The sequence below is a fragment of the Camarhynchus parvulus genome, chromosome 28 (assembly GCF_901933205.1).
Source record: "Camarhynchus parvulus chromosome 28, STF_HiC, whole genome shotgun sequence".
Taxonomy (NCBI): Eukaryota; Metazoa; Chordata; class Aves; order Passeriformes; family Thraupidae; genus Camarhynchus; species Camarhynchus parvulus.
In genome coordinates this window covers 2,152,189-2,178,041 of record NC_044598.1, presented here as the reverse complement: position 1 = coordinate 2,178,041, position 25,853 = coordinate 2,152,189, and the positions used below count along the sequence as shown (strand labels likewise).

Here is a 25,853-nt window from a genome sequence, read left to right as displayed (position 1 = left end):
GCCCCTCCCAGGGCGCGGCCCCGGAGACCCCGTAGCGAGGGGCGGGTGCGCGCGCGCAGCGGCGGCGCTGAGGGAGCGCGAGCGCGCGGCGGGGGGGCCGGGCCGGGCCGGGGGCGGCGGGGGGGGAACCGGGACACGGGAACCGGGACACGGCCGGGAGCGCCCGCCCGCGGCCCCACGACCCGCCGCTGGCACCGCCGCCACCGGAGGGAAGAGCCGGGCGCGGCCCGGGAGGAGTCGCCGCCATGAACAGCGTGGGAGGCGCCGATGAGATCGGGTGAGAGGAAGGGGAGGGCAGCGCGCTGGGACGATGGTGCGAGGTTCGGTCACCTTTTCCCGCAACCTCAGGAGAGCGTCCCGCCGGCGCTCCCCCGGGCCGGGGGGCTGAACGGGGACCGGTGGCGGGCTGGGGGGGTGTTAAGGGGGGAGCCGGTCCCGGGCCGGGGGTGCTGAGGGGGGGGCCGGTCCCGCCATGTTGGGGCCGTGAGGGCGCACACACCTCCCCACCCCCCCGCTCCCGTCACGTGACCGGCGCGCGCGCGGGGCTGCGGCAGGTGCGCGCGCCCAAGGTCACCCGCCCGCGGCGCTTCCCGCGCCCGCCCGCACCGGATCCCCCCGGTCCCACCCGCGTCCCACCTCGGCCCCTTCCTTCGTGCCCTCCTCTCCTGTCACACCGGACGCGAGGCGGGGGGAACAACACGCCGGTCGAGGGAGGGGATTGTCCCGCTCTGCTGGTGCGGCCTCACCTTGAGTCCTGCGCGCAGTTTTAGGCGCCACAGTATAAGAAGGATACTGAGGTGTTAGCGTGCAAAGGAGGGTAGCGGACGTGTTGAAACGCCTTGAGGGGAAGCCTTAGGAGGAGCGGCTGAGGTTACTTGGTGTGCTTAGCCTGGAGGAGTCTGAAGGGAGATTTCATCGCAGTTTAAAACTTCCTCGTGAGGGGAAGCAGAGGGGCAGCTCCGATCTTTGCTCTCTGGCACCAGTGACAGAGGGAACAGCTGGAGCTGTGTCCGGGGAGGTTTAGGGTGGCTCTCAGGGAAAGGTTTTTTCCCCCAGAGGGTGCTGGACACTGCCCAGGCTCCCCAGAGAATGGTCCCGGCCCCGAGGCTGCCAGAACTCCAGGAGTGCATGGACAACGCTCCCAGGGACCGGGTGGGATTGTTGGAGAGTTCTGTGCAGGGCCAGGAATTGGACTCGATGGTCCTTGAGGGTCTGTTCTGTGATTCTGTGACCTCGCTGGGGACTTTGTTCTGGTGACTCATCAGGGCCACCCCGAGGGGCTTGCGGTGAGGAGGGGGAAGGTGGTGGGACAGAGGTGGCGCCAGGAGCCTCCCCTCGCCCTCCGTGTCCCTCTCAGGGCAGGGCTGCCCTCCCGAGCTCCCCTCTGCTGTCCTCTGCCCGGGATGTGTTCCAGGCAGGAAAATCCCGGTTTTAAGCGTTCCCGGGGATTTTGGGGCTTCAAACCGAAAACCTGACACTGGTCTGGTTCTTCTGACGTGCTTTTAGAATCATAGCAAGGCTTGGGTTGGAAGGGACCTTAGAGATCATCCAGCTGCACTCAGTATTATTCTGCTTGAGAGCTGTACCCTGGTGACATTGAAATGATCAGGCTGCAGGCTTGGGCATGGTAGAGCTCAAAGTAGCAAAAACCAAATTAAAAAAAATCCTTGGCTGGTTTTTCCAGTGCAACTTTTGGCGCAGTATGTTCCCGTCAGGACTGGTCACCTTGTTTGAAACTGGAAACACGAAGCACTTGTCCCATGCTGCTTGCACTGCTTTGTAAGCTGCTTATTTACTGCATGTTCTTAATTTGTAAATCCTAAAAGTACAGGAGGCAGGGTGAGTGACTGGAATATCACGTTGGAAGGGACCTTAGAGATGATCCAATTCCAGCACACATTGCATGAGGCCTGTTTAAATAAGTGGGTTTTGCTCTGAAAGTGTTTTTGTTTGCTCCTGGGCCTTAGTCACTGTCTGGTGCCTTGTGAGAGACCTGATCAGATCTGACTTCCCAAACTGTAGGTGAGTGCCAGGCTCCAGGTTATTCCATGGAATATCAGCTCCCCTCCTGAGCGGGCTGGGCTGTCACAGAGTTTGTTCGCAGTCACAGGCTGTGATCCTTTGGAGCTGTAATCAGATTGGGAACAATTGGGGGTTAATCAGAGAGGGAAATTTTCTTTATTCTCCTCCCCCAAAAGCGCTCAGAGGGAAGATGAGAGCACAGAACAAACTCAGCTGCTCCAGCCCTCAGAAGGAAGCTCTGGTTTAAAGCTGTTGTGAGAGGCAAGTCTGGATGGGAAGTTAGGAATTCAGCTGCTTTTCTGGGCAGAGATTTTCAGAGAAAGTACCTAAGGAAGCTGTGAGCCTTGCAGGTGTGTTGGCATGGGTAGGGAGGGGCCTTGTGAGTGTTATTTGTTATAATTAATTAATACTTGGGGCTGGTTTGGATGAAGAAAGGTGCTGATCTTGATTGTTTTGTCCTGCAGCTAATGGGGGCTGTGCTGAGGTGTTGATCAGAGCTATTAATCAAACCCCAGATTATTTATGTAGGCAAAGAGTTTGTGCTTTTGTTGGTTTATAAAATACCTGTATATGCTTTTTTTACCAGTCCTGAGTCGATTTGCTCCAGCAGCAAGTATGTTTATGGCAACAAACAAGAAATTAGCAATGAAAACAAGAAATTAACAATGAAAATTCCCACAGGAAGTAACAAGGCAGAACACTTGCTTAAAACTTCTTATACAGCTGCAACTTCTGAGGAGTCATTATCCCACTTTCTGCTCCTGAGGTGATCCCTGTGGGGAATTCTGCTGCTTCAGGGCTGTTGCACCTGTCAGGATCTCACTCTCATGGTGTACAGACTGACCTGCCCAAAAGCCAGGCTGGTGCTTTGTGCTGGAGTGGCTTTGCATTCCAGCAGGGACGGACTGTAGTGTCCTCCAGCCTGTCAGTTTGGAGTTTTATGGACGTGTGGGCAGGTGTGAACTACAAACAGTGAACAGCATGAGGGGAGACTCAGCAGGGTCTGCAGCTTCTTCCCAAGAAGCAGCAGCAACCTCTGCTCTGTGGGAGCAGGGGCAGGACCTGAGGCTGGAGCTGTGCCTGGGGAGGTTCAGGTTGGAGATCAGGGAAGGTTCTTCCCCCTGAGGGTGCTGGGCACTGCCCAGACTCCCCAGGGAATGGTCCCAGCCCCCAGAGCTCCAGGAGCATTTGGACAGCGCTCCCAGGGGTGCACAGGGTGGGATTGTTGGGGTGTCAGTGCTGGACTCGGTGCTCATGGGTCCCTTCCAACTCAAGATACTCTATCAATTGTATACATTTCTATTAATTGAATAGCTGCCAAACCATTAGAACTAAAAGTTTTCTGGGATGGAGTGTGGGTGAGACCTTGAGGAAGGGCTGGTGATGCAGCTGAGCGTGGGGGCAGGAGCACTCACACACCCGTCCTGCTTCACAGCTGTCCAGTACTGTACCACATCTGGATTTTTGTGAACTTTGGCCCTGTTCAGTGTCTTCAAAGCATGGAGGATCCCAAGGCAGAGGATTTCTGACTTGATATTCCACAGCATGTATATAAACTGGGGCTGTGGATTTCCATACAGCTGCTGCAGCTGGCCTTGAGCTACCCAGCTTTGCTGTTTCAGTCCATGTAGGGTGACTACAAATAATTCATGGTGGAATTGGAAGGTTTCAGTGACCTCCCTCCCTGCAGACAGCTTGGTGTTCTCTCAGAACACAGCTGGTACTTTTACAAGGATGTAAAGTCGATTAATCTTTTATACCCAAGCTATCTAATTTAGTTAAAAACACCCCAAAACAAACCAAAACCTCAAAGAAAATGTCACTAACACATAGCAAAACTTCATTGTGAATATAGCAGTAGATCAGCTGGTTTAACTTCGCTATTAGGAAATTACAGTTACTTATTTTCCCTAAAAATAACGGCACAGAGGGGTTTGTGTCCTGTGTGTGGAGAGGGAAGGTGGTCAGGGGACAGTTGTGGCAGCCACCAGGATGGTGGGGCCACCTTGGCTAGGCCTGGACCTGTTGCTATGAACTGGCTGCTGTTGCACAAGGCCCTGAGCCCATGCCAGGAGGCAGAGCTCTGCCAGAGGGAGCTGGGGGCACTTTTCCAATCCTTGAGGGAAACTTTGTCCTGCCCAGCATGCCCACAGAAAACAGGACTGCTCTGAGAGAGGGCAGGGCAGGGGTGCAGGGCCTGCCCTGCTGCTCCCAGGGAGGGCTGGCACGTCCTTTAGCATGATGATAAGGCAGCAGTGACACTGAGGGCTGTCTGTGCCTCATGTGTCACCAGCTCAGTTGTTTGCTGGCTGCTCAAGGAGATGCTTTGATCAGCGCTTAACAGTTGCTCTGTTTTTGTGAAAGACAAGACTCGTGTCACGTCTCGGCCTGTAACTTAGGAACAGAATTTGCCTCAATGGAACAAGGCTCGTAGGTGCTGTGTAGTATTGAATTTTGTCACTTTGGCTGGTGCAGAAGGGTTGTGACACGATGTCCTATCAGAGAAGTGAATCAGAGTGGAAAGGGACAGGCTGGTTTTGTCAGTGAGCTACCCTGCTCCGCAGGAACTCCCAGGTGCAAGGCTTTCACTTTCCTGGTAGTCCCAGTGCACCTGCAGCTCTTACTGGGGGTGACTGGGCTCTCCCTGCCATTACCTGTTCCTGAAAAGAGCAGGTGAGAGGAAGTTCAGTATTGTTTTTTTGTTAGGTGAAATTCAACTTTGCCCATGTAAGTGAGAATGCAGGAATCCCCACCACCCTCAGCTGTACTCGGGTATAGGTGAAGGCGAGAAGAAGACAAAGCAAGGATGTACTTTCTTTTCTTTGAGATCTGATGGAGAACCAGAGGGCATCCCCCAAAATAAACTGTCCCAGTGCTTGTCTGTGCAGAGCCATGGAGCCATTAACAGCAGAGTTTTTCACAGAATCACACAATCTCCTGAGCTAGAAGGGAAGCCCAGGGATCATCAAAGCCCAGCACAGATGCCCCAACAGTCCCATCCTGTCCCTGAGAGCAGTGTCCAAATGCTCCTGGAGCTCTGACAGCCTTGGGGCTGTGCCTATTCCCTGGGGAGCCTGGGCAGTGCCCAGCACTGTCTGGGGAAGAACCTTTCCTGATACCCAGCATGAACCTCCCCTGACCCAGCTCCAGCTGTTCCCTGGGTCCTGCCCCTGCTCCCAGAGAGCAGAGGCTGATGCTGCTCCTCAGGAGGAAGCTGCAGACAGCTGTGAGGGTGTTTTTGGGGTTGATTCTTGGTACTGACAAGGGCCAAGTGTTGAGGCGGCTCTAACCAACCTTTAATTACTGAGTAAATGACTGCTGGAAGTTTTGGCACACCCAGGAGTTGATAAGGAGCTGCAGAGCAGGCAGCATGGCATGGAGCTGCTGTAGCACCTACCCAGATCCTTGGGCATGCTGGGACAGGAAACCCTGCAGATTTGGGTGCTCTCTGCAGAGGAAGAGTTGAATCAGTGTTGAGCAGTTTAGTTTGGGGTTTAGCCATGACTTTCTCACCTGCTCATCGCTATCTCGAAACTGGGTTGTACGATGGTTTCACAACTGCTGCTGGATTAGTGCTGCTCTGTTATTTATTACCTGCTGCACAGGTTTGACTTCTGTCTCAGGCCTGAGCCTGGCAGTTCTGCTTTTGCTTTCACCCCACCAGAAGGTGCTGGCAGCCAAGTGAGTGCTTTGTGGTGAGGGAGGGAGGAGCAGAGAGCAGGGATGGAGGAAGGGTTTGGTTTCATCAGCAGCTTGGAGTATGGTGCCAGCTTTGTAGGACGTGTTGGAGGTCCTGGTACCCCCAAACCTGTCCAGAAGAGCTGAGCTGTGCCATAAATCAGATGGAGCATCTGCTGTAGCCCCTAAAGCTGCCCTGTGCTTTGTTTGCAGAAAGCTGTTCGTGGGTGGCCTGGACTGGAGCACGACACAAGGTGAGCAACGTGTGCTGCAGGCGTTGGGCCATGGTGAAAACCCAGCCAGGAGCTCTTCACAGGCATTGCTGTGGGGAGGAGACTGGGCTGAGAGCCTCCTCCTCTGCTAATTAATAAAACTTTCTGTAGAGACAACTCAGATATATGATTATATATTTTTTTAAATATGTTAATACTTTTTGGTTTATATTGTTTGGTGCTGAAGTTTTTGTCAGCTCAACAGACAACCCTTTTTATAATCACTTTCCTGCTGTTTTCCATTTGTATGAGTGGAAATAAACTGTTGTCTGCCATTTGTTTACAGGAAGTAAGATGTGATCATTTTCAAAAGATGAGTTTGAATCTGTGTTCCATGTTTGCTGATCTGTTGTCTCATAATTGCAAACACAGTCTGGTGCTGTTAATATCTGGCTCTGTTTAATACTTGCTTTTTTTTCTTTGACAGAAACTCTTCGTAGCTACTTCTCCCAGTATGGAGAAGTTGTAGACTGTGTAATAATGAAAGACAAAACAACAAATCAATCTCGAGGATTTGGATTTGTCAAATTTAAAGATCCCAACTGTGTGGGAACAGTGCTGGCCAGCAGACCTCATACGTTAGATGGCCGAAATGTAAGTTTGTTTTTTTGTTTGTTTGTTTGTTTGGGTTTTTTTTCCTGCACCAGATTCAAAGATTTGCTTTAAATTCTGCCTCCTTATTTGCAGAGTGTCAGAGTTAACCTGGTTGTTGGTTTAAATTATTTATTGTAAGGCAGCTCTTAACTCCATGGCTTGTGTTTGAGCTCTGAGGAGCTGCATGTCAGCAGGGCTGGGTTCAGCTGCCACAAATGTAACTTTTAGAGCAAAATTCTGCTGAAGTCTGACCAAAGTGGAACTTCTTCCAGATTGATCCAAAGCCATGCACACCTCGGGGGATGCAGCCGGAGCGGACACGGCCAAAGGAAGGATGGGTAAGGAAAAAGATCCCTGTGTATGCTCTGGAGTTCCTTTGGGTTATATCCATGGTTTAAAGGCAGAAGTCTGTATGCAGAACTCGAGTGTAAATCTCATTTCTAAAAAGTGCCTTTAGTTTAGATTTCCATGGGCAGGCTCTGTACAGAGCAGGGTCAGTTTGGGTGTGGTGTTTCCTAAGCTCTTAGTGATGCTTTTAGTGGAGTTGTTCAGATTTGAGAGCACTGGCAGGGCTGATGCTGTTCCAGCCCACTCCACACCCTGCAGCTTCACCAGATTTCGGTTTAGAATGAGTCAATGGCCTCAGAACACAGGCCCTGGATTCCTGGTCCTCTGAAGAGCAGGGGACACTGAACCTCTGAGCTCAGAACGTGCTTCCCTTTCATGCCTGGGAGACTTCAAGGCTGGAGCTCTCCCCTCAGCCTGCCAGAGCCCATTGTTCATGGTTCAGTGTGAAATGATAGAAGCAGCCACCCTTATTATTCTTCTGACTGAATTTTCTCCTCCTTGATTTAGCAGAAAGGATCCAGGAGCGATAACAATAAATCCAATAAAATTTTTGTTGGTGGGATTCCTCATAACTGTGGCGAGACAGAGCTCAGGGAATACTTCAAGAAGTTCGGAGTGGTGAGTCCTGGGGGGAAGGTGCCTCCCCTCCCTGCTGCCTCCTCTCACATTTCCTCAAGCTGTCGAATCTGGGGGTAATTTGGACAAATTGCTGGAGGGGCACCTGAAGCATTTTGTGAGAAACTGTAGTGAACATTCATCATCTGGAAATGTCCCTTGGCAGAACCTGCTGTTCATGTGGAATTTACTTTGCTGCTTCTGTCTCCTCATGTTTAAGTCTACCTGATGCATTCTTCTGTCCCTTCTTCCAAAAACTCCTGAGGTGCCTTAAGAATGATTCTTTTTATTATTATTATTTCCACCCTCACCCCCCCTTTCTCTTGATAACTTTCAGCTGGGCAATTAAAAATGTCTGCTGATTATTTTTTGGGAACAGTGAGTTTCTCAATGGGCTGGATTTTAAGATCCTGGTATTTGACTTTGTGTACAGATAGGTTAAATTTGTGTCTCCTGCCATTGTTTGGGGAGCAGTAGCTGCTTTCAAACCATCTGGAATCTCAGTTCTGATGTCCCTAGAACCTCCATTCTGAGACAGACTGCTCCTCATGCACCTTCTTTAATTCAATTTGTAACCTTGGACTGAAATTACTGTATCTTCTGTATTTTTTTAAATTTAGTTTTTATTTAGTTTTAATTCCCATTTATCCCAGCTCTCATGGCCCTCAAGGAAGTGGGGGCATATGATAAACTACTGAATTAAATAATTCAGCTGTGAATAAGTTTGAGGAAGTTAAAGATTGTGAGTTAAATCCAGGACTGTGCTGGTAAAAATGAGCTTAATTGGCATTTAGTGTAGTTTTTGATACTTTCTTCAATAACCTTTTTCTGACATTTCTTAGTGGCAGCAAAGGATTTATTGAGAAACAAATTCTTAAGTTTATCAAGTTAAATCAGTGTTTAAAATTCCATTAAGATAATTCATTTAAAACCACAAAAAGCAATAGCTAACAACTGTTTCTTTAGCTTGAAAGGCTGCAGTAGACTAATAATAAAAACAGGGAGCACGTTCCACAGCTGTGGGATGTAGTTTCAAAAGGCTCTTCCTCACAGACTTGGCTTTCCAGCTGTGCCCTGGATGCTGGGGAGATACAGGGTATGTCCTGCAGGTGTAGAAGGCAACAGCCACAACTGTAAGTGCCCTTAAAAGTAAGTAGTAGCACTTTACTCATAGTATAGAAATCAGAAAATCTTCCTGGAGTTGTAACGAGTCCCTTTGGAGCAGTGGAGTCTCACAAATGTTTTGTGGCCACGAGAGTGAGGAGCGCCAAGGCAGGCACTGATTTTTCAGCCCTGGTAATTGCTGGGTCATTAAGGCCAAGGTGAAGAGGACCCAAATGGACCAGGGGAGGGACAAATGTGGCACTGATTGTCCCATGGCATAATCCCCACTTGGATCCCCCAGTAGGATGTGCTCAAGTGAGTGCAGCGACTCAAACCCAAATGTTTTCTGGCTGTAAGTAAAGATAAAATTGTGTCAGACTTTAAACTCATTTTTACTCACGAGTAAAATATCCTGAGATTGTTCTGAAGATGTAATTTTATAAAATCACACCCATTTTGTGACCACTTCTCTGCATCTGAGAGATTTCAGAGCAGTTCCCTTCAGCTGTTTTAATGTTGACATAAACATTACACCTCAGGTTTTGTTTCAATTGTAGCTCACTGTGGTGCTCATTCTGAGAAGAATAATCCTGAAGCCTTTGAACAGCTTGCAATTTCCATTTTTTTTCTTTTTTTAGGTTAAAATCACACTGATACTGCTCATCCAGAACTTAGAGGGGTTTTGTAAAGCTGTTTAAAGCATTGCTTTAACTGGTGCTCTGGGCTTCCCTGGTGCTCCAGTAATTCAATCAGAGGAGCCCTGCATGTTCCTGGAGGTGCCTGCAGCTCGAGCTGCTTTTCATGGCAAAAGTGAAAATGGTTAAAAATGGAAAAATCATGTTTTAAAAAGCTACACTGTTGAGTTGTTGGAAAACAAACCTTTGGGGTGTGTAATAGGCTGTAGAGTGGGTACAAATAGTGCAAAAGCTCAATGTTAAATTAAAATGTCAAGTGTGATGAGACAATAGAGATGAGCTCAGGCTTTCTAAACTCCCAGGAAGAGCAATATTCCCTATTTTTGTGCTGTTGCTGGGATGATGGCTGCACTTGGCTTGTGCTTTGTGGGTAGAGAGCAGGAACCAGCTGGTGGTGACTGTTCCAGCCCTCCCCTTGTAGCACAGGGAGTAGAATTTCCCTTCTCTCTTCCAGGTCACTGAAGTTGTAATGATCTATGACGCAGAGAAACAGAGGCCCCGAGGTAAAGGCTGATCTAGTTTGTCCTTGAAATTTCTTCATACTCTCCTATAGTCAGATGGCAAACTATTTCACACCATCAGAAAAGGTAGATTTTTTTTTTCTCCTATGTTGCCTCAGGAAAAAGAATAATTCACTGGGCAAACATCACTTCAAGTCTAGACTCTTCATCTCCAGCTTCACTTGGCTCTGTGCATTTCGACTCAGATGTTTCATGCTCATTGATGGGTTGGGGTTTTTTTTTGTAGTTGAATGAAATTTGATTCTCAAGCCACTCCTGTGGCTTAAGGTACTTTTGAGAGGGGGAAAAATCAGCAGATTTTCCTCCTGTTCCACATGAAAGGTACGTTGGGTCTGTAAGTGCATGTGGGGTGCTCCAGCCAGAGCACAAGACAGGACAGAATCCATCCATCACCTGCTTTTTGTTTTGGTTAAATGGCTTCACCTCAAATTCAAGAAAAACCCTTCTTAAACAACACAAAATAATTCTGAAACATATATATATGTATATTTTTAATTGGGATATACAATCCCTGCATACCAGATTGCTTTTTAAGAGGGGAGGAGAATAAAAAACCTCCAAAAACCTGAAAGATTCACTAGATATTGAATCAAGCTGGGAACCTTTGGTCAAAATATGAAGCAATTCCATGTCACCCACGTCCCTTTGCATCCACCATTTGTTTGCCAAGGAAGAGGCAATATTTTGGCACGTGAAGCTTAGCTGTGCTCCCACCCTGTAGCATGTTGGACATGCTAGAGAATAGTTTGCCATCTGAACTTTTCATTTCTCTTCTGCCTCATTATTAAGAAATATATCCTTCACTTCATATTTATTAAGCTGTTAAGTCTTAGTTTTATTTTTAATTTAGACATACATCCTTAGTGACATATTTAAGTGTTTCATAGTAAAGTATGGTAATGTTAAGTAAGTTCTTTTTTTTGTTTCTTTTCTCTCTGTGAATTGTTTGACTGTGATTAACGATATCTCTTTAGATTTCTTCTCTCTAGGTGATAATTTATCACAGAGGTACAGGCCAGTTCCACAGTCAGAGGAGGGACGGGCTTTGTCTTTTATTGGAGTGTAAACGAAGTTTCAATATATTTGTTTTTTTGTTTTCTTGCTTTAGCTATCCTAATCTTCTTCCAGCAGATACCTTTGATTTAAGCAGCACATAAATTCATCTGTTTCAATGCTTTAGAGCAGCTGGTTTTGGATAGAGGAGACAAAGGCACTGGCATTCAAATGTAATTTGGGGCTGAAGTTCTGAAATATTTCAGTAATTATTGTATCATCTCTATCTTTGCAATATTTAATCCCAGCCTTGCAGCCTCTGTGCAAAAGGTACTTAAACGTCATGCCTGGTCTGGATTAATCCTGTCTCAATTAATGGCTTCTCTGCTTCAAGCTCTACTAAAAACAGCACAGGCAAAGGAGGGCTTGGGGTGCAAAGCACAAGTGCCAGGTGGGGGAAAGGTCTTGTCTCCACCCACAGAAAACTTCCTCCCCTAATTCATCAGACTTCTTAAGCACTTCTTGAATCCTCTCTCTCTCTGCCTTTTGTTTCTGTGCTGTTCCAGGCTTTTTTTAGTGTGCTGACTAACACATCTCCCAAAATGGCCTTGGCAGTCCCTGGGGGGTGCTAGGAAAAATTCCTCGAGTTTGTGTTGGGTTGTGCATCCCAGAACACATTTTCTCTTGCCTTCTCTCTGTGTTCTGTGTTCTCTTGCTGCTCTGTCCCCTTAGCCTTTTAGTGATTGTAAATAAAACTCCAGAGGCCAATTCAGTGCCATCTCTCTTCAGACCCTTCTGAATTTTGCCTTTTCCCATTCACTTTACCACCCTTCCACTGGGAGTGCACATTGGTTTACTGGTAGCAGGAGGGAACATGATCCCTGTTCCTAATCCCTGTAGCATCCATTTACCTCCAGCTCCTCAGGAGGCACCAAATTCTCAGGTGATGTCCTTGAGGAGCTGACTGGGGTCAGGTATCCACGTGATCTCTGCTTCCTCCCTTCCTACCTGCTCCTGCCACCTCTGCCTCATCCAAACTCTTCCCACAGCCCCAAGCACAGCAGCCATGGCACATCTCTGAAGGAACCAAGTGGCTTTGGTGCACTCTCAGTTTCTCCTGGTTCCAGCAGCTGGGAAGGGATTTCCAGGTTCTTGCTCTGCCTGTTCTCCTCCTCCCTTGGCTGCAGATCAGCTCTGTCACTCTGCTCTGCTCCTCTTGGATTCCTGCTGGATGCAGTTCATTTCTCCAGCCTTTAACAGAGTCCTGACCTTCAAAAACTAAAGCTGCAGGTGGTGGATTTCATCACTTCTGCTTAAAACTTCACCTTGGAGTTTTGCTGTATTACTCTGATATCTGTGCTCTTCTTTATCTTGTGCTGTCTGACTCTTTTAAATCCCCTTTTTAAAATTTATTTATTGCTTTTCTCAATGACCTCTTGCTCTCCCTGTTCCACCCCTCCAACCCCATCCCACAATCTGTTCCCCTCCTTTTGCTTTGGAATCAAATTTAACAACAACCTTCACATCCTGATGGAATCCATTGTTTTTCCTCCCCATCTCTTTTTAGACAAAGGCTGGAATACTAAACGTGATTTAAATACAAACACTTTTCCTTTGGCTCCAACACTCGGATTTCTGGTTAACTCAGACAAATATATTGTGATGAAATGCTGCTCTCAGCTTTGAGGCTGCTTTCATCACAGCTCCACAAAACTTCGTTTATACTGCCAGTCTCTTGTGTGTGGGAAATGCCAAGTTTTTTCCTTTTTATTTTCAGTTTATTTTAGTGATGTCTTTTGCTCTTGTTGCTGACAGCAGAATTTGACCTGCTGGAATCTATTTTGGCCTGTATCTTTGTGTATTTTTATATATATATATATATAAACTTTCTCTACACTAGGCCTCTTTGGGCTTACCCAACGCAGTTGGATAAGCGTGGAGAGACATTCCTGTGCTAGATCTGTATTCTGTAACGCTTTAGAGCAAGATTTGGCTGCTGTCAGCACTAGCTGCAAAGCAAAACGCAAACCAAGGGGGAAATCTTGGGTTTCAGAAAAGCAGAACCGCATCCATGTTCCATAAACGCTTCCCACGCCGCACCTCGGGTTTCTTTTTCTAATTTTTATTGCTCTCCCCCCTTTCCCCCCCTCCGTAGCTAATCCAAAGAATGGCACAATTCCTGTACTGCATGTGTCCCTCCCTGCCCTGGGTTGTCCCCACCAGCAGCCAGTGGGTGATGGCATGAAGCAGCCGCCTTGTCCTGGGGGATTAACCACTATTTTGCCACTCTCTCGGCTGTGTCAGCAGCTACAACCTACGTGCAGTGGTTCTCAGAGTGACCTCCAAACAGGGAGCTTTGCCTCCTTTCCCAGAGTTTTCTCTCCAAGCATCAAAAGCTGCTGGATCCAGCTGAGCTGCCAGCAGCCAGGGCTGTGCTCAGGTGGAAGGGAATGAGCCACCCATTGGGAAGTTTTGTGGATTTTTCAAAAGGAAATCAACAGGAAATACAAGAAATGAAACAGATTCAGGACGTGGCAACAACACCACGTTCTGTGTGAGCAACACCTCACAGGGGGCTGCCTTGTTGGGAAGGAGTAACACCTGTTCTGTGCTTTTTCTCCAAGGTGTGGAGAACTTGAGAACCTCTGATGTAGGTTGTTAGTTTCTGAAGCTTCTCATTCATCCATGGAGTGGTAAAATTTCTCATGCTTTAACAGCTACATTTCAAAACTAACTTTCTTTTCTATGGAAAATATTCCCTAACTGGAAGCTGGGCTAAGGGATTGGGAGGAAGTTGCTTTGCAGCTTTGGGGAACAGGGATATATAATAGGTTTTCCTTGGGAAATTAGGCTGAATCAAAGGGAGGAGCAGCAAAGTTGCTTGACTTCAATCTGCTGTCCCACAAATATTTTGATTTTAGCAGTTTTTTTCCATTTCCTGGTAGGTGGATGAGGAATAAAATCAAATTAAAAGCCGGTTAACGAGCTCAGTTTGAAGCTGCATGCGCGCAATCGAGACGAGGCACTAAAGCCTCTTCACAGGAAGTATCCATTGCAATTTCCTCAGAGTTTTTGCCAATTGAACACAAGTGTCGTTATCTGAAACCCCTGCTTGAACCCTTGGTCTGCCCCTAATACTGTTCATCATCCTGTTTTGTGTCACAACACCCTGCTACCTTGATTCACTCTTCGTCGTTGGCTAGGTTTTGGATTTATTACTTTCGAGGACGAACAATCAGTGGACCAGGCTGTCAACATGCATTTTCACGACATCATGGGCAAAAAAGTGTGTAGTTGTAGTTTTATTTTACCTTAAGAAAGAACCAAGTCTTGGGCAACGAGCGATTTCACTGGGGAATCCAACTGAATTGTTGATGGGAGAGCGCAGCAGTCCAAATTCAAGGCTTTATCCATGGAGGTGGGGAAAGTCTGAGTTTGTTGAGAAGGGCAGTGAGGATGGGGGCAGCCTGGGGAAGGGAGGGATGGAATCCTGAGGATTCAGGCTGTGGGCTCTGCTTGGGGTGAGGCCTTGTGTGTACAGACCTGGGGGCTGCTCTGGCTGAGCAGAAGAACTGGGATCACCATCTCTGGGGTGAACTGGTGCTCACTGCCTCTGCTTTGAGCACTGCTGTGGTGCAAGGAGAGAAATCAGTGATTTCCAGCTGTTGGAAAAGCAGAATCCCAGTGAAATCCGAGTTCTTCAAGGCTTGGTTTAAGATACCACTCCTTCAGATGTGTACTTGATACTCAAATCTTGAGGTGGTGTCAGACAAATCTGCTTTATATAGTCTTAAACTTTAAAAGAAAAAGGGAGGAAAAAAAAAACATCCTGAAGGATTGGTTTTTTAAAAAATTGGGTCACTTACTGTGAAACTTTGATACCAACCCACGTACTCTATATAGTATTTAACCACAATGCAGTTAAGTGACCTCTGGTTGTTTCATCTTCATACTGTGTTGTCAGCAAACAGGGCTTGGATAGGCAGGAATTTTTTAGGCTCCTTTGATGTTACTCAGCAAGGAACATCCTTTTACCTGTGGAAGAAAAAAGAAAAAACCCAAACCTAAAAGCAAAATAAATTGTTGCAGGACACCCAAGTTTTAAAAGAGTAATTTAAAGAAAAATGAACCACAGGAAATTCTGGTAAATTTAAGTCCTTGCATAGCTTTAAGGTATATCGAGATTTTAAACTAAATGTTAAAGCTGCTAAACTTGAAGTGAGGACGTTCAGGGAGACACAGAAGATTCTCACATTCCTTAAATTATTGCACTGTGTGAGTTTTTAATTGTCTTTAAAGTCTTTTATGTGCTGATATTTCATAAGCCTTTGCTTAGTTAGCAAGGGACACACTCTGCATATCAGTGGAGTTCTGGTTCATTTTGCAATGTAATAATGCCTTTAATTCCTGTGAACCTGTTTTGGGGTGCAGGGCTGGTTTCCTACAATGGGAACAAAGGAATTTACTTGTGGGATCCTGAACATGAGTTCTTGTTCCTGGTGTGACACTCCCAGGTGTGTAAGGATCACCTGTATCCCCTCAATATTCCCTGATCTGCCCTTGGAATTGCCTTCAGCAAAACCCTAAAGTGGGAGCTGATCCCACAAAGCAGCAGATCCAAATGGGAACAAAGGATAAACATCCACAAGGTGCTGGGAGAGGATGGAGAGCCCAGTGTGAGCCTGGATGTCCCCTCATTGCTTTGCTGCTGACACAGCACTGGGACTTGGAGTTCTCTGTGTTCCCTGAACAAACCCAATTCCAGACTGAAATAATTGATTTTTACCCTTTCCCCTGCCCCCTTCAGTGACAAAAAAAAATAAAATTAAAAAATCAGGATTCAGGGATTTTTAGCTCAGATTAATAGAGTTGCCTGAGTTCTTGGGGTAAGCTGGGCTCTAGGCAGGTGTGGAATTTGAACCTCCCTATTGCACAGGGAATTTTCAGTCCTCACTTTGGCAGTTCCCTGCTTCCAAGTGTGCACTGAAAAATTAATGGGATTCTTCCACAAGGATTAATGAGCTCCAGATCCCCTGCTCTCTCCTTCACTGCCTAATCATGCCTGCTTTAAAAATGGTATCTCTGTCTTTTTTGGTAATTAAAAAGGTATTGCTGAAATGAATCCATATGTTGTTGAAAGGAGAGGGAAAAAAATTAAAATTGCAAGAAGACCTCTGCTTTTGTAAGCAATAACTGAATTCCCTCAAGGCAAATGTGTTAAGACTCATTAATTTGAGTCCTTTGAAAAATTCCCTTGGTTCCTCTCTGGAAGGGCCTTGAGCTGACAGAGATTTGGTTACTGTCATGTCTCATGTCCTTGGGGCATTGGCAGGGGGGGTGTGGGGGGCTTTGTCCTTGCCTTGTGCCTGTTTCCTGTTTGTTCTCCAACATGAATGGCTTTTAAGACATGGCAGGAAGAATTCTGAATACTTTATTTTCCATACTACTCAGGCCCATTGATGATTGAGATTTATTTTCTTTGTACTCTGGCACCCATTAAAATTAATCATGAAAAAAAAAAGCCTCAAATTCAACGAGTGCTGAGAGGGTTTCATTAAATCAGAACTGGATTTTTTTTTGAGAGGTTTATGTTGAATGTGCAGCTTATTTTAAGTAGGTCAAATGCACTTATTCCATGGCTGGGAACACTAGGACATTTTATCTTGGAATGAAATAAGTTAAGCACTGTGGTTACTGATTTTTTAAAACAGGAGGGGTTTTGTCACTGACTTAACACAGTATGAAGATTGCTTCTTATTGACTCAACTGTCCATTTTTATTACTTGCATGTTTGTTTACTTTTTTGTTAGATGTAATGTAAGATTCTCTTATCACATCCATTCCCTCTGACATTGTTTGAGTTAACTGAGATTCTTTAAGCGTTAGCCTGGGGAAGGTAAGTCTTTATCTTCCATTAGACATTTAAATAAAATCTTAAGTTTAAAAAAAAAATACAACAATACAAAAAAAAAAAATCTCAAAAAATGTGTGTTTCTCAGGTATGAGCAGAGCTGAAATTGCAGTTAGTTGGGGTGGGTTAAACTATCACTTCCAAATGGACCCCAAACATGTTTGGTTAAAGCATTAGTACCCTTTTTCAGAGCAGCCTCTTCACTCAAAATTCCGTTTTTTTAACTGAAAACATAATCTTCGTATCGCCTGCCTTGAACATGAAATCAGTCCGTCATTAATGTCCAAGATTGTGCTGTTTTAAGTGCAGAGCTGCTGTAAGAGGGTACTGCTGTTTTAAGATTAAAGCCAACGAGACCGAAGCAATTTGTAGGATGCTTTTCTCGGAATCCCTCAACAGTAGGACTTGTAATTCCTTACCATCACCTACACTGTACCTGAGAAACATTGTAAATTACTGGCCTTAAGTTTTTAATAATTAAGTACTTAGACATAAGTCATAAGATGCTAAGTGTAGTCTTAAGTGTACCTGCGGGTGTGTGTGAGGGGCCGGGGGGCGCGGGGCCCCCCCAGCCCCGCTGAGCGCTGCCTCTGTTTGTTTAGGTGGAGGTGAAACGCGCTGAGCCTCGGGATAGCAAGAGCCAAACTCCGGGGCCACCAGGGGCCAGCCAGTGGGGGAGCAGGATCATGCCAAGCGCTGCCAACGGCTGGGCAGGGCAGCCCCCTCCGACCTGGCAGCAGGGCTACGGCCCCCAAGGTACTGCCCGCCCTGACAGGGTGCCAGCCTCTCTCTGTCCGGCCTTTCCAGCTCGCTGCACTTTGGTTTTCTGGCCTAGATGTTGTTCTCAGCTTTATTTCACTTATAGCACCCCAAGGTACTGCCCAGGGTGCCGCCCCCTCCCTGTCCGGCCTTTTCAGTTCACTCCACTTTGGTTTTCTGGTCTAGATGTTGTTCTCAGCTTTATTTCCCTGATAGCCCCCCAGGGTACTGCCCGCCCTGCCAGTGTGCCACCCTCTCCCTGTCTGGCTTTTTCAGCTTGCTCCACTTTGGTTTTCTGGCCTAGATGTTGTTCCCAGCTTTATTTCCCTCATAGCACCCCAAGGTGCTGCCCACCCTGCCCAGGGTGCCAACCTCTCTCTGTCCAACCTTTCCAGCTCGCTGCACTTTGGTTTTCTGGTCTAGATGTTATTCCCAGCTTTATCTCCCTGACAGCACCCCCTGTAGATTTCCAACCCCCCAGTCCTTTGTAAGGTTTTTTCACTGCTTTTCCCAAAAATCCGTTTCACTGGCAGAAGGCAGTGCCAGGCCTGGCACGTGTCCCAGGTGTGTCCCACCTGTTCCCTTTGGAGCTGCCTCTCCCCACATGGAGTCCCCATGGGTTGGGGGAGCTCAGAGAAGGTGTTGGGAAAGCTCCAGCTCTGACTCCAGCTGTGGAGTGCATTGTGCGCAACACCCCAATGACAAATTTGCCTGAAATATGGCTTTTCAAGGATGAGGCAGTTTCAAAGGAAGCTATCAGGAAAATCTGAAAGGGATGAGGGGGAAATGGATGGCCTTGCCTTTGAATTTTATTGCTTAATGTAGCTTGGGGAAGCACCAGGCAGCTCTGGTGCAGGGAGCACTCAGTGCACACCAGGAGCCCTGCGGGGCTCGGGAGCAGCCTGGGTTTGATGGCTGCAACCCCCCTGAGACTCCAGAGGCAGGATAAACATGCTGAGTTCATCCAAAGACAATTTTGATAACTTCTGGAGAAATGCAGAGGGATAATTGAGTTGCTGTGACTTGCTTGCTCTGAGAGATGAGAAATGTTCACCAGGGGGGCTGCACGGAGCGTGGCTGCTCCATCCCCGCTCCGTGGATGGAAGTGCAGCACAGGGATTGCTCATTTCCCCACGGTGCTGATTAACTTGAAAGCTGCAGCTGAGGGTTGACATTGTGCACAGATGTGCTAATCTGCAAACTGAGAAACTCCCATTGTTTTCCATGCAGTGATTAGTAGGGAAAATGATATCTGATCTCCTGGAAAGATTAATGTCAGACACGAGCACATTTATCCTTCAATCTCAGCACTGCACAAGGGATGGGAAGGGCTTTTTTTTATGCTTCAAAAACTGCAAAAATAACTCAGATAAACCTGGTAGTAAATTAATAATCCCTTGGATGTGTAGTCTGCTGAGGTTCTCCAGGGTTTTGTTCTTCTCTGTAGTACTGTAACTTCTTGCACTTGGTATGTGGCAGCTCTCGAGTGCTCCATCTGATTTGGGTTTGGGAACTGCTGTCTTTTCTGAGTGTCATTTGCTGAATGATTCAGAGTCTTTCCAGAATTATACATTCAGAAATAGTCCCACAATGTTGCTTAGGCCATAAAAATAGCTCTATAAGGGACGCAGGGAGGATACCCAGTCTATCCCAGAGCCAAATCCTTCTTCTTGCATCATCCCTGCTCCAGAGCATGCAGCTTCAGTGATGTCTAAGGCTCTTTTTTTGTTCTGTTGTAGGGATGTGGGTGCCAGCTGGACAGGCAATTGGTAAGTACATTATATGGGACCAATTCTGAAAGGAAAAAATCCTCCCAAGCACGGGTGCAGCTTCTCTGAGCATTCACAGTGATTTTTGGATTTCTGTAGGATTTAACCTACATTTAAAAGCTTGATTGAATTTGTCCTGGAAGAACAGAGGGGAAGACAGTGGCTTCTTAGCAGCTCAGTAATGGGAGCTGACACACATCCTGCTGTTCCAGCCACGTTAATTTGTTACCAAGGGATTACATGCTAAACTGCAATTATTTACAGTGGGGATACTTGGAGGACAAATATTTCCCAAAGTGAGGATTCATAGAAGGCTGAACCTGCATTTGAAATCCACCCAACAGCCTTACCCCATCTAGAGGAAGCTGACTCCAGCAGCAGCTCCTTGGTGTTCATGTGGTTCAGTTTTTGGTTTTCTCTTCCTTTTCCAGGTGGATATGGACCCCCTCCTCCAGGCAGAGGAGCTCCTCCCCCACCACCACCATTTACCTCATACATCGTCTCCACACCTCCCGGGGGATTCCCGCCTCCACAAGGATTTCCACAGGGCTATGGCACCCCTCCACCATTTAGTAAGTGACCCCCAGGAGCTGGAGCACATCCAGCTTTTCCTCATTGTTTGCTGGACTTGGATTTCCCCCTGTGTTTCTCCTATCACTTAATTATTTTTCCCAGATTATATATTCAGAGCTATAATTAACTATAGTATTATTTTTTTCTTGGATGCAGTAATCATTTCTGTTCTCTAATTTAAAGCTGTGTTGCTAAATAAATTTAGATAGATTGTGCACCTTTGTTAGGACATGTGAGAGAAAACTTAGAGCTCACTGCTGGTGACCTGGGCCAAACACAGGCAGGGTTTTTGGAGGAGCTTAAGGAATTAAGGTGATAACTGGAACTGGAAATACAAATAGGATTTTAGCACCTACTTCTCAGGCCACCATTTCAAACCTCTGTCTCAAACCTGGTTTAAAGAAGGTGGAAAATAGTATCTAGTTATCACAAGGTACTTTTTACTCCTAAAATCTTGGATAATATGGCTTCCTCCTCACTTCTCGAGTCTGTAAGCACAGAGTTTGGTCCCCAGTTCTGCTTTATCCCTTTCTCTGTGCTCTGCCTTTTGGGGAACATTTCTCCCATCTGTGCAAGGTGTGTTGTTGAGATCTTTGGGCCATGGGGGTGACCAACGTGTCGAGGTGAATCTGTGCAGCCACTGGTCACGAACACCTGGGGTTTAATAGCCTCAGAAATGTTGGTTTTAAATTATATCATCTCTAAAGCCAAGCAGGATGTTGATGTTCACCTGTTCTGTCCTTCCAGGTTTTAGTTACGGTGCTCCACCTCCTCCACCTGACCAGTTTGCCCCCCCTGGGGTCCCCCCTCCACCTGCCACTCCAGGGGCAGCACCACTCGCTTTTCCTCCGCCACCACCACCATCTCAGGCAACTCAGGACATGAGCAAACCCCCGACTGCTCAGCCAGAATTCCCTTATAGTCAGTTTGGTGAGTAACTGCTGCCATTTATCCCCTTTCCCTTTAGTCCTGGGTACAGAGTGTTGGACACAGTTTGCTGCAGGCATTTCTCCAGGATGGGAATGCTCCCACCAGCTCAAGCCATCCTTAAATCATGCAGTGTTCTAGCCAGAGGGAATTTTCTTAGCTCCAAAGTGTTGCTTTTGTGCTGTAAAATAAGCATTCAGGGATGAATTCCTGGTTTCCACTCTCCCCAAATCTGTAGCTAAAACTTCCACTCCAAGAGCTTTTCAGAGCTTGTAGTGAACTTTTTTTTGTGTCTCCAGACTTTGGAGAACAGACTTGAGGAGTAAAAGCAGCATGGAGAGACAGGCAGTGCATGTGTAAGGATCCAAACCAGTGCCTTTTCCTCCCTTTTCTCATCCCTTCCCCATCTCTCTGGAGGTGCAGTTCTGCACAAAGCTTTGTTGTGCTCTGCAGGAAACTTTGAGGTAGAAGGCAACTGAGCTAACAAGTTTTACAGCAGGCAGGCAGTGCTACAAAAAACAAATTCTTTTTAAGATGGCTAGATGAGTACCTGTGCTCCAGAGTAAAATTTCTGGTGCTGCTCCCTGAGGGAGCTCAGAGGGAATTCTCATTCTCATCTTGCTCCTCTCAGCCCTGTTTCTCAGCAGTGCTCTCCAAATATCTCTACAGAGATCTCTCCAAAGAGCTCTGTACTGATGTTTTTTTTAAGGGATTGTAATTGGTCAGTTTTTAGTTCTGAAGGGAATTTTGCATGCAGCAGCCCGTGGATTCAGGCTGTTCCCTGCTGGAACACGTTCTCCATGTGGTAGTGCTGCCTCAAGTTCCTGCAGAAACTGCTATGAGATGAAAACTTCACAACATTTATTTAAATAGATAATATTCAAAATTCCAGCAATGTAAAGCAGCCTCTGAAGGAAGATGAGCCTTTTGAGATGTGTTTGTGAAGCAGCATGTTCTCATGTTGATGAGTTTGAAATGTTTTTTCGTTTGTTTCTTACACAGCTGATTTCATGGATAGTTTTGCCCTTGTGACTCAAAAGTTTTTCTTGTTCTGCCAGAACTTGGCTCTTTGCAGACTCTTTTTGGAGTGGGTTGGACTCTTCTAAATAAAGCACAAATCCCTGCACAGCCAGTTACATCAGTGAGGAACAGCCAGAGTTTGGGAGGTGTTGGAAGTTTAGGAATGATCTGATGGAGAAGGACTCTTCATCTAGAGCTGTGGTGACAGGACAAGGGGAATGGCTTCAATCTGGAGAAGAATAGGTTTAAAATGGGTATTAGGAAAAGCTTCTTCACTGTGAGGCTGTTGAGACCCTGGCATGGGTTTTCCAGAGAAACTGTGGCTGCCCCATCCCTGGAAGTGTCCCTAATTTGCATATATTTACATAAATGTGTAAAGCTTGTGGGCTTTAAAGAACCACACAGTTCCCTAATGAGCATAAGGCACTGTAAGGTTTATCCTGGGCATTGTCCTAAATCCTTCAGTGTGTGCACCCAGGGTGAGTGTCAGCACTAACACTCACCCTGCAAAATCAAATTAATTACATTAATTTAAAATAATTAAAAATTCATTATCTCCCTGCAGTCCCCTCAGTTCTGACTAGGAGGGGTTTATCTACTCCACACCCTTCAGGCCTCGCCCCAAAGCTTTGTCTGCTCTCCCAAGGTCAGGCTGAGCAGGGAGGAGCCTCGGGCAGGTCCTGGGGTGATTCCCTGGTGTTCCTTGCTGGGGCTGTTGGAGAGGGTGAGAGGCAGGGACAGGGCTCAGGTGCTGGGGTTTGTGTTGGGGCAGTGCAGCTTTTCCAGCGGGGTGAATCCCCCCAGTGAGCTGTGCCAGGCCAGGCTTTATCCTGGTGATCCATCCAGGCTCAGGTTTGGGGCCAGACACTGAAACCACGGGGCTGGAGCAGAGCCAGGCATGGCACTCAGTGACTCGTGAGTGGCTCTGCAGGTGTGTGCTGTGGGTTTCCTTCATCACAAACAACCTGAGCTCTGTGCTGAGCTGTGGTTTGCACCACTGTGTGCAGGGAGAGCAACTCGAGGGTTGTGTTTTTCCACTCCCAGCCTCACCCCTTGGCAAACAATCCCCTTGTAGTTTTGGGCTCCTGCTTATCTGTGTCTGAACAAATGCCAGGAGGAGCATTTGCAGCTCCCAGAGCCTGAGCTCGCTGTGTTTTAGTGCTCATTAGTGCCAGCAAGTCCTTGAGGGACAGGCAGAGCTTGAAACTGAACTGCTGAAGATGTGCTAAGAGACTTTGTTTGGGATTAAGAGAGTTAAACCTGCTCTAAGCCTGCACAGAGAGAGGCAGCACTGCAGAAATGCTCTTGGTAATTAGGAGCCTTAATAGCATCTTTCAGAGCAGGGGCTGGCACTGATGCCAGGATTAAGAGTCATATTTAATTAGGAGAATTTGAATTAAATTTCTCAATTTCTCAGTCGTCTTAATTTACATCTAGTTGTAAATTTTGTGTTGGTAGCAGGGATTGCAGCCAATCTTTTCTCTTAGGGAGAAAAACAGGAGTTTCCTTTCCATCCCTAAATTCTGCTCACTCCAGAGTGGCCTGCGGTGCAGGTCCCAGCCCAAAAGCAAACTGCTCCCAAAGCTGTGAGCAGATGGTTGAACTGCCACCCTGGCTGGGATTACCCCAAAAACAGCTCCCCATTCCTGCACACCTGTTCCCTTCTGCTTTGTGCAGAAAAGGAAGGAAGATCCCTGCAGGACCCCAGAGCTGCTGCTCCTCCCAGGTGTTGTTCTGGGAGGGAGAACTTTCAGGTGTGGGATTCACACCCACGGCTGCTCCTGGAAGCTCATCCTGTGCCTTTCCCTTCTCCCCAGGGTATGGACAAGACTTGAGTGGGTTTGGACAAGGTTTCTTTTCTCTTGGAAAGGAAACCCCTGTTTTTCTCTCTGTCCCTAAATTCTGCTCACTCCAGAGTGGCCTGTGCTACAGGTCCCAACCCAAAACCAAACTGCTCCCAAGCACCCCAAAGCTGTGAGCAGATGGTTGAACTGCAAGCCTGGCTGGGGTTACCCCAAAAACATCTCCCCCTTCCTGCACACCTGTTCCCTTCTGCTTTTTGCCCATTTTCTCTGTGAGGAGGGAAGATCCCTGCAGGACCCAGGTGTTGTTCCGCTCCCGGGGAGGGAACACTTTCAGCTGTGGGATGCACACCCGTGACCGCTCCTGGAAGCTCATGCTGTGCCTTTCCCTTCTCCCCAGGGTATGGACAAGACTTGAGTGGGTTTGGACAAGGTTTCTCTGATCCCAGCCAGCAGCCCCCTCCCTACGGAGGCCCCTCGGTGCAGCCATCCAGCGGCCCCCCAGCCGGAGGCAGCGGCTTCGGCCGGGGACAGAACCACAACGTGCAAGGATTCCACCCCTACCGGCGCTAGCCTGGGCTGCCAATCAGGGAGTGAGTGCTGCCCACAGGGACCTCTGGGCCCAGCTGAAGCCCGGGATCCCAGACTTCTGAACTTGTGACAATCACATTACTTGATGGAAGAAAAACCTAACAACAGTTTTTTTTTTCGGGGGAGGGGGTGGGAGTTGGGGGCAGATGGCTTCTGAAGGCAGAGCTGTGGGTGTTTGGACTGCAGTTTTTAAAGATTTTCCTTTCTCTAACCCATCAGCACAAATAAAGAAAATGTCACTGGTTCAAATTACAGGGTTTTAAAAATGTCTTCAGCTTTAATTCAAAACTTCAGGTTTCTTTTTTTTGAAATTATTTTTCCTGAGCCTTTGTTTTACCGTATATTGTAAACTTTTATGTTTAAAAGAAAAAAAAATATATACATTTACAGATTGTGAAATTTTTAAGAGAAATTTTCTACTATGTATGCTGGCTTATTTTTTAATTTAAAACAGGGTTTCCGTGAGCGCTGTTGGAGGCGGGGGAAGAGCTGCAGCCCCTCCCTCCCTCCCTCCCCACGGCAGTGCTGGGGCGGAGGGTTCCGAAACTCTGGGAGTTGACAGAAACCTGCTGAGTGTATTTTGCTGTTTGTTCTGGGGGCGGAGCTGGGCCGGGGCGGGCACAGGAGCTGCTCGGAGGCTCCACCTGCCTCCCCCTCCCGAAGCCTCGGCCAGATGTGGATTTCCCTCAGGCAAAAAGGTTTTGGTGCGTTTGGCACTGAGCAGTGCCAAGCCCTGGTTTGAATAAAGACAAGAACCTTTGGATTAGAAACACCAGCCTGTCTCCATTTTTCTGGGTGTTTTTTTTTTTTTTGCTTTTGTGAGTGTGGGTTTTCTGGAGAAGTCCCGTGGCAGCCCTGGGAGTCCTGGGGCAGCTTTGTGGTGGCACCAGCTGTGCCCTGTGCAGGGTGGCACTGCCAGGGAGCCAATGCTGCATGGGATCTGACCTGGGGAGGGATCCTCCAGCCTGGATCAGATCCAGCCCCTTGAAGAGCTTTGATCCAGCCTGATGTGGTGAAGGGCTCACTCCTGGTGTAATTAATCACTGTTAATGAGGGGGAGCTGGGGGTGTGCTGGGATGTGTCTGTGCTGTGGGGGTCGCTGCATCTGTTCAGACGGAATTTTGTGTGGTTCTGGTTCTGCTTGCTGTGAATCCTCTGGGCTGGAATCCTCGTGGCTCTGCTCCTTGCTCTGTTACATCCATGAGCTCAAAATTCCTGCTGGAACAGGAGCTGCTCCAGGGGTGGCTGTGCAGGTGTCACTTCTGAGACCAACTGAGCCCCCTCAGGGGTGTGAAACCATGGAACTGTCACAGCACCACCCTGGAGCAGAGGACACCCAACATCTTCACCTCTTCTGGGATAAAACCCTTTGGATTTGGCTCCTGTCTGTGCAGAACCAGCTCCACCAGGCCCGTGTGGGCCGTTAGATCAGGGACCTCCTGCGAGGGCCAGACCGGATCAACCTGTGCCGAGCGAGCCGGTTCTGCTGGGCCACGCCCGGTAGCTCTGGCCCCCGTGGGGAGGTGAAACCCCACGGGTGAAAGATGAAGGTGGCTTCCCAAAAAGGCGCGGGATGCTCAGAGCTGGCCCGGGGTGACTGCGAGGTCCAGGTGGCTGTGGCCTGTCTTGGTCCCACCTTGTGCCAGCGGGAAGGAGCGG

General features: G+C 47.6%; 1 protein-coding gene across 3 annotated transcripts; it reads left to right on the top strand.

Annotated features, from left to right (window-relative positions):
• The first annotated feature begins 67 nt into the window (after positions 1 to 67).
• On the top strand, positions 68 to 24,964 carry DAZAP1 (DAZ associated protein 1). 3 transcript variants are annotated; one of them, XM_030966593.1, is made up of 12 exons: positions 111 to 277; positions 5,914 to 5,954; positions 6,400 to 6,566; positions 6,839 to 6,904; positions 7,425 to 7,532; positions 9,783 to 9,831; positions 14,046 to 14,128; positions 17,356 to 17,509; positions 19,252 to 19,281; positions 19,713 to 19,853; positions 20,602 to 20,784; positions 24,004 to 24,964. In XM_030966593.1, the coding sequence occupies exons 1-12, from the start codon at positions 246 to 248 to the stop codon at positions 24,174 to 24,176; spliced, it is 1,227 nt and encodes a 408-aa protein (XP_030822453.1). In that variant the 5' UTR covers positions 111 to 245; the 3' UTR covers positions 24,177 to 24,964. The 3 variants fall into 3 exon arrangements, with proteins under 3 accessions (XP_030822454.1, XP_030822453.1, XP_030822451.1); XM_030966591.1 differs by having other exon boundaries at positions 7,422 to 7,532; XM_030966594.1 differs by lacking the exon at positions 14,046 to 14,128 and having other exon boundaries at positions 68 to 277; positions 7,422 to 7,532.
• Positions 24,965 to 25,853: the final 889 nt, after the last annotated feature.